The sequence below is a fragment of the Mus caroli genome, chromosome 2, assembly GCF_900094665.2.
Source record: "Mus caroli chromosome 2, CAROLI_EIJ_v1.1, whole genome shotgun sequence".
NCBI lineage: Eukaryota > Metazoa > Chordata > Mammalia > Rodentia > Muridae > Mus > Mus caroli.
In genome coordinates this window covers 114,752,339-114,759,595 of record NC_034571.1, presented here as the reverse complement: position 1 = coordinate 114,759,595, position 7,257 = coordinate 114,752,339, and the positions used below count along the sequence as shown (strand labels likewise).

The following is a 7,257-nucleotide window of genomic DNA, read 5'->3' as shown; positions in this document are numbered from 1 at the left end:
AAAAAAAAAAAAAAATTCTCAGAGAAAGTTGGAAATATAACAACAGAGGAGCAAGGTATGCTCATAGAGCTCTCTCTGTCTCTGTCTCTCTCTGTCTCTCCTGATTGTATACTTAGCAAAAACTTCATAAAAACTCCATTAAGAAAGAAATCCTGGGGGCCTGGAGAGATGGCGCAGCAGTTAAGAGCACTGACTTCTTTCCAGAGGTATTGAGTTCAATTCCCAGCAACCACATGGTGGCTCACAACCATCTATAATAAGGGCTGATGCCCTCTTCGGGCATGCAGGTATACATGCAGATAGAGCACTCATATACATTAAATAAATAAAAATAAATCTTAAAAAAGAAAAAAGGCAATGCTGGCATTGACTAGAGAAATGGGCCAATGGGTTAAGGCAACAGCCACAAAGACTAACAACCTGAGTTTGATTCTTCTTCCAATCCCCACAGGTTGTCCTCTGACCTTCACACATATGCCATGGCATGCACTTAATCTCCTCAACACACACAGACACACACACAGACACAGACACAGACACACACACACACACACAGACACCCCAAATAAATGCAGTAAGAGGTTTGTTTTAAATTCTGGCAATTAGCAGCACCAAACACACATACATCTATAGGTTTTCTAGATTCTACAAAAACTAAACCAAACCAAAACAAAACTAATGGAGAACAGAGAATGGTGGTGCACGCCCTTAACTCCTGTCACTTAGAAAGCTGAGCAGGAAAAGTCGAAGGCCAGCCTGGGCTATACATAGCTGAAGTCTCTCTCAAAACAACATCATCAAAGAGAATGTGGCCACATAAAAACAGTGTCATTAATCTTAGCTCAGTTCTCCAGTAAGCCTCACTTACCAGCAGGAAGCTCGTCTACTTTTGCTAGGTCATTCTCTTCTACTCCAGGCATCCCTGCATCACCAACTCGTTTGAGTTGTTCTGCCCAAGGAACAAAATAAGGTACAACTATGTTTATGCAAATATAAATAAAAAAAGATTTGAAGGAAAGTAAAAATCAGTTTCTAATGTCACAGATTTTAAGTGAACACCTTGCTTGAAACTTAGTTTTATTTTGTTTTTTTCTTTTAATATTTTAAAAAACATACTTTCTTCAGTGTGTATGTGCCTGCATGTGTGCATAACGTGGCAGTCAAGGGAGTCAGCTCTTTCCTTCCACTGCTGAGGTAGGGTCTCTGTTGTGTATGCTTTGCTCCACAGACAAGGCAGGCTGGCCTGATCACCTCCAGAAAAATATGTTTCCATCTCCTACCTCACTGCAGTTCTGGGGTTGCAGATATGTGCCACTACATTAACTTTTGAATGTAGATGTGAGGACCTGAACTCTGGTTGTCATTGGTGCACAGCAAGTGACTTTACCATCTGAGCCTACTTCCTGGCCCTGATTTTTAACTAAAATACTTTTTTCTCTTTTGTTACAGGACCAAAAATTTAAACAATACAGACATTAAATCATCTCAGAACTAGTATCAAACAAGTTTTTAATGATTTGAATATATTTCAAAACAGGAAAAAATGGTGAATCTCATATCAACACAAAACTTACCTTTCCCATGTGGAAGATGATTGCTTGAGGGGTCCTCATTCTTATTTGCATCATTTTCAGGCACATTTGGAATATTTTTAGGTGCTCCATGATCGTTTCTACCCAATTCTTTCCCATCATTTGATTGAATCTTATGGGTCTCCTGTTGTTGGATAAAGATTTGGTAACAAGTATTTTTCAGTTTTGAATCCTTAAGCCACTGATAAAACAATTAATTTGTGTGTGTGTCTGTGTGTCTATGTGTGTGTTCATGTGCGCAGGCAAGTACAGTTATCCACAAGTTTCTTTCCTTCTCCCATGTGGGGAGTGAGTATCAAACTCAGGTCATCATGCTTACTCACAGGTGCCCTTCCTTACTGAGCCATCTAAGGGCTACAAAAATACAGTAAAAACAAACAAGTTAACAAAGATGTTTTCCTTAATGCTATCACCTTTGTGCGAATGGATAACTTTTAATAGTCTACTCCCCCACCCACCTCTTCTTAAGAAACAAGGCCATAGTTTTTATGCTGCCTAGAACTTCCTAGATAAAATAGACCAGGTTAGCTTCAAATGTGTGGTGATTTTCCTGCCTCTGCTTCCCAAGTGCTGGAATTATAGGAATAAGACACCATGTAGAGTCTTAAATATAAAGCATCTTCTTAAAACAATGTTTCTGTAATTTAGTGCGGGGACTCCTTGTTGTGTTTAAGGAGAGTTTTTATTATGAAAAATATCTATCTATCTATCTATCTATCTATCTATCTATCTATCTATCTATCTATCTATTTTGATTTTCAAGACGTAGTCCCTCTGTACAGCCCTGGCTATCCTGGAACTCACTCTGTAAATCAGACTGGCATTGAACTCAGAGACCTGCCTGCCTCTGCCTCTTCCTCTTGAGTGCAGGGATTAAAAGCTTGCACCACCACTGTCCAGCATGAAATAATTTTAGATTTGGAGAAAATCAGTTCTTGTGTACCCAGGTTCCCCTAATGTTAGAACTGATACTACTATGATAGACTTGTAAAACAAAGACAAAAGTTGTTACTGGACTGGAGAGCTGGCTCAGATGGAGGATTGCTTCCCTACCATCCATAAAGGCCCGGGCTGGCTCTCCAGAAGCACATAAGCTGGGCAGGTGCCATACATCTCTAATAAGGGCACACAGGAGACAAAGGCAGAAAAACCCAAAGTCTACATAGGAAACTTAAGTCCAGTCTGAGCTACACAAGACCTTGTCTCAAAAGGAAAAGAAAGGAAAAAAATATAATTATTAACTAAACTTTCAGACCTCATGTAGATCTTTTAAACCAGTTTTCTCTACTATATCTTTTTTTTGTTCCAAGATTTAACCTAGTATATACTATAAGGAGTTTTGGTCTTCAAGTCTTCTTATTCTCCTCTGATCTGTAGTCTTTCTGTCCTTGTATCACAAAAACAATACAAAATGTTATTTATGGATACTAGCCTGTGAATTTTTAATAATATCTTTATGTCATAATATCATATTATTTTGAGTTTTCAGCTGTAAATTGTTTTGTCAGCTATTTTTGTCAAAACCATGAAAAATAATAAAGGCTTTCAGTGAATAACACAGCACTAAAGCAAGCCTCTCTCCTTCCTTTCCCACACTACTGTACTCCTCTGAACTTTCGGTGTCTTAATACTACCTCTAACTACACTCAGTACCTCCACAGTGGCTGATCACTCAAGCTTTTCACTAGTCCATTCTCACACTCTTCAAAGCTGACACATATAAACTGCAGCTGTTTCAAACTGTAGACTGAAAACTGGAGAGATATAACACCCTCAATATCCTGCTGTAAAGCTAAGGAAAAGCTAAGGACAAAAACCAGACAGCCTTGACTTCTAGTCCTTAGAATGTTACCAAATGTTACCAAAGAACAAAAGAAATACTCTTTAATACTGAGTCACTCTTTACTTTTAATTACAAATTTTATACAAATCACATTTAACCAAACTAAGATTAAAGAGTATAAAAAATAACTCCTGTCCATAATGGTTAGTGAGCTTTAAAAAAATTCTATTTCTACAATGGCCTTTATGATAACTCAACTCAAAATTATTTATAAATCATTTGATGACCCAAAATGTATCAGGCAGAGTTGGTCATCTAGCTCAACAGAACATATAACTGCACATATGAAGTCACAGATCTGACCCACAGTACTTTAAGAAAGTATGAATCAAAATTAGTTATATAGTATCTAGTCATGTTATTTCTGTTTTAAGACAGGTCATCAGACTATTAGAGACTAATAAGAAAAAGCTTGACAATTCTGTTTTCTCTAAAGAATAAAATAAAAAAATGAAGCTGGGTGTGGATATTATTCACCTGTAACACCAGCACTTAAAAAGCTCAGGCAAGGGGATTGGAAATTCAATGGCATTTGAGCTATATACTAAGAGAAAGGGATACAGGAAAGGAAGGAAGAGGGAAAAAGGAAGGCTTTTCAGTAAAAAGCTGTCCACCTTAGAATCTGACATTGACAGCAATAACCACCATAATGATAATTTGCCTGTGCAAAGCCCTAGGTTTGATTCCTAACCATAAGAAACTGTAAGTTGATATATTTTTACACACATCCATTTTACTCAACAAGTACACATCCTCTTTTAAATCAGGCAGACTAGAATTCTTAATGTGTTATGACAACCATCTACTTCTAAATTAAATGAATTATAACCAAAGCATACATTATTTAAATACTTATTTTTAATTTACCTTTTGTTCCTGCAAAAACTGATCTGCTAATTTTTTAATATTTTCTTCATGTTGTGCTCTTAACTCCTTGATCTGCTGTCCACACTGAAAACTAAATGAGAAAGTCATTCTTTAGATGCTATTAGACTGAGTACCCCAAGTCTGTCCAGAAGCAGCTCATGCATCTAGGAAGACACAACATCATTCAGCAGGGAAACAGTGAAATGCAGTCAAAATCATAAATGCTTGACTCTTTATTGGGGGCAGGTGGAGATTCTGCTAAAGTTAATGGAAAAAACAGAAAGCAGGTAGATGCAAGCAAGCCTTCCTCAAGTGTTTTACAAATTATACCTATAAAGAAACAATTGTCAAGGCCAATTTCAATCACAGCAGAGAAAAATGCTGTGATAAAAGGGAAAAAAATTAAACAATCTCTCGGTTCTCATCAAACAGATGAAAAATGCTAGAAGTAGGAGCCAATAAAGAATGACAGCTATTGCCAGGCGTGGTGGTGCACGCCTTTAGTCCTAGCACTCGGGGCAGAGGCAGGCGGATTTCTGAGTTCGAGGCCAGCCTGGGCTACAGAGTGAGTTCCAGGACAGCCACGACTACACAGAGAAACCCTGTCTTGAAAAAAAAAAAAAAAAAAAAAAAAAAAAATGACAGCTATTCATGTCTTCAACAGAACTTTAAATACCATAATACAAGTGTATACCATGGAATAAAGGAAAGGAAGAAACAGTATAGTGTCAGGAAAAAAAGTCAAAACACGTAAAAATGGTGACTTTCTGCTGGGGAAGTAGTCAAAGATACAAAGAGACATTCTTCTTGAAAATAGAAACAAGAACTTAATACACACATGCTAATGTCACATTATTATTGCAATTAAACTTAATGAGTACATAGATACATCTTAATGTTCACATTATTATCACAAATTAAACTTCCTATCTTGATATCATTGTACTTTCTTATTCCTACATATTGAGACCAAATTAAATTCAAATTAAAACAATGTGGTAGGGCTATGAGGAAACATCTCCGTTATAAGTAAACACAATTATTTAGGAAGCAATCTTTCATTCACGTTATACAGGCAGCTAACTGCTAAAACATTTTCAGTAAATGTATGTTTATGAATATATACTAGTGAAATATTAAGGGAAAAATCTCAAAAAATTACCTAAAATAAAAATGAAACCATTTACAATTATTTCTTTTACTTTAGCATTATTATTACTATGACATAGTTGTGTATATGATGTGTGCATTTACTTGTAGCCATGTGAGTGGCACAGTGCCCCATGGCACGCGTGTAGATGTTAGCCATGTGAGTGGCACAGTGCCCCATGGCACGCGTGCAGATGTTATAAGTTAGGTCTGTTTTCCATGGCAGGACCCAGAGGCCACACTCAGGTAATCAGAGTTGCACAGAAAGTGTCTCTTACCCACTGAGCCATCTTGTTGGTCCAAATAATACTGAGAAAAGAAAATTTCTACAGTGGTCCCACAAGTTTGTAGAATCTAAGTTTTAACAAATTGATGTGCTAGGAAAAACACTGAATACTGGCAGGTTAAAAATACTCATATAATAAGTAGTTATACATAGATAACTAAGAAAGAGAAAAACTGTTGAGCCTAACTTCTGGTATACAAACCTAAAAAGACTCAACCCTTTACCATAAACCTGATTAGACCCTAAGAAGTTCCCCACCTCCTCCCTCTGTAGAAGTGTGAGGGAGGGGACAGATCAAGAGCAGGAACACACACTCCTTAGCAATGCTGAGGGCATGCCCAGAGTTGTTTTCATCTTCTGGAAGTCCCTCAGAAAGGAAGTCTGGTTTTAGTTCTTACTGTATCCCATTCAACAAAACTTGTTGTTATAAGATCTTTCTGTTTGACAATCTAGATCATGTAAGAGATGTTTTCATAGTGTTTAACATATTAAAATAAAAGATTATAATTTTACAACAACCTTTGAAAGATAAAATAAGATGAAGAAAATGAAAGAGAAAGAGTAGAGGGCAGATGGGAAGAAGTGCATTAGGTACAAAGCCTGGACAAATGCTGGAGACTCACAGAGCTGCTGCATGTGGCATCTTACCTCTCGTATTCTAACCGCTTTACAAGGTATGTATTATTTTTCCTGTAGTCTTGAAGCTGATCTTCCTGTCGAAGAAACTCCTGACGAAGCTCAGCCAGTTGCTCTAGCCAGACAAGGGAAGGAGCCAAAGAAGAATCAATTTACTTATTGCATGACTTTCTATTGAGAATCTATAGAATGGTCTTTTAATTATGTACATTTTCAATTTTTCTACTAAGATTCTCAGGAAATTAGAAATCTAACATGTGCGGTCAGAGGTCAACCTTGAGTGTAGCTCCTTAAAAGTACTCCACCTTGGTTGTTTTTGTTATTTTTATGTGCCTGAATGTTTATCTGTGCCCCACATGTGTAAGAGCCTTGGGAGGTCAGAAGAGGTGTTAGGTCTCCTGCATCTCGAGTTACATACGGCTGTAAGCCATCATGTGTGTCCTAGAACCAAACCTGGATCCTTTACAAGAGCACTAAGTACTTGTAAGTGCCACACCATCTCTCCAGCCTTTTCTCATGAGGTTTTGAGCCAAGGTCTTTCACTGAGCTCTGGGCTCACTGAGCAGGCTCAGCTGGCTGGCCAGCAAGCTCCAGGGATTATTAACACCTTTTGCATTGTTCAGACTATGGCTCATGTAAGGAACACTGAGATGACTCCAGTTCTCAAAATCAAACTTGTTCTGCCAACCTAGGACCCAATATTCATACACACTGTAGAAACACACTTTTACATCTTGTCTACCAGAATACCTCCCATTTGGCTCTACCACAGCTTTAGTTGCTGTTCAACTTCTCAATTTCTAGAAATACCTATACTGCTTCATCACTGGAGCACCAGAAATCTCAAGCATCATGTATTTTCCAACTTTGTCATTTTTTTTTTT

At 37.5% G+C, this 7,257-nt stretch overlaps 1 protein-coding gene across 2 annotated transcripts in view; it reads right to left on the bottom strand.

Annotated features, from left to right (window-relative positions):
- Casc4 (cancer susceptibility 4) overlaps positions 1-7,257 on the bottom strand; it is a 67,625-nt gene that overhangs the window by 24,471 nt on the left and 35,897 nt on the right. For both annotated transcript variants that reach the window (XM_021154004.2, XM_021153997.2), the window contains exons 3-6: positions 6,386-6,488; positions 4,303-4,393; positions 1,575-1,716; positions 869-949 (exon numbers count right to left, since the gene is read on the bottom strand). In XM_021154004.2, coding sequence (XP_021009663.1) covers positions 869-949; positions 1,575-1,716; positions 4,303-4,393; positions 6,386-6,488 — 417 coding nt within the window. The remainder of the gene's footprint in view (positions 1-868; positions 950-1,574; positions 1,717-4,302; positions 4,394-6,385; positions 6,489-7,257) is intronic.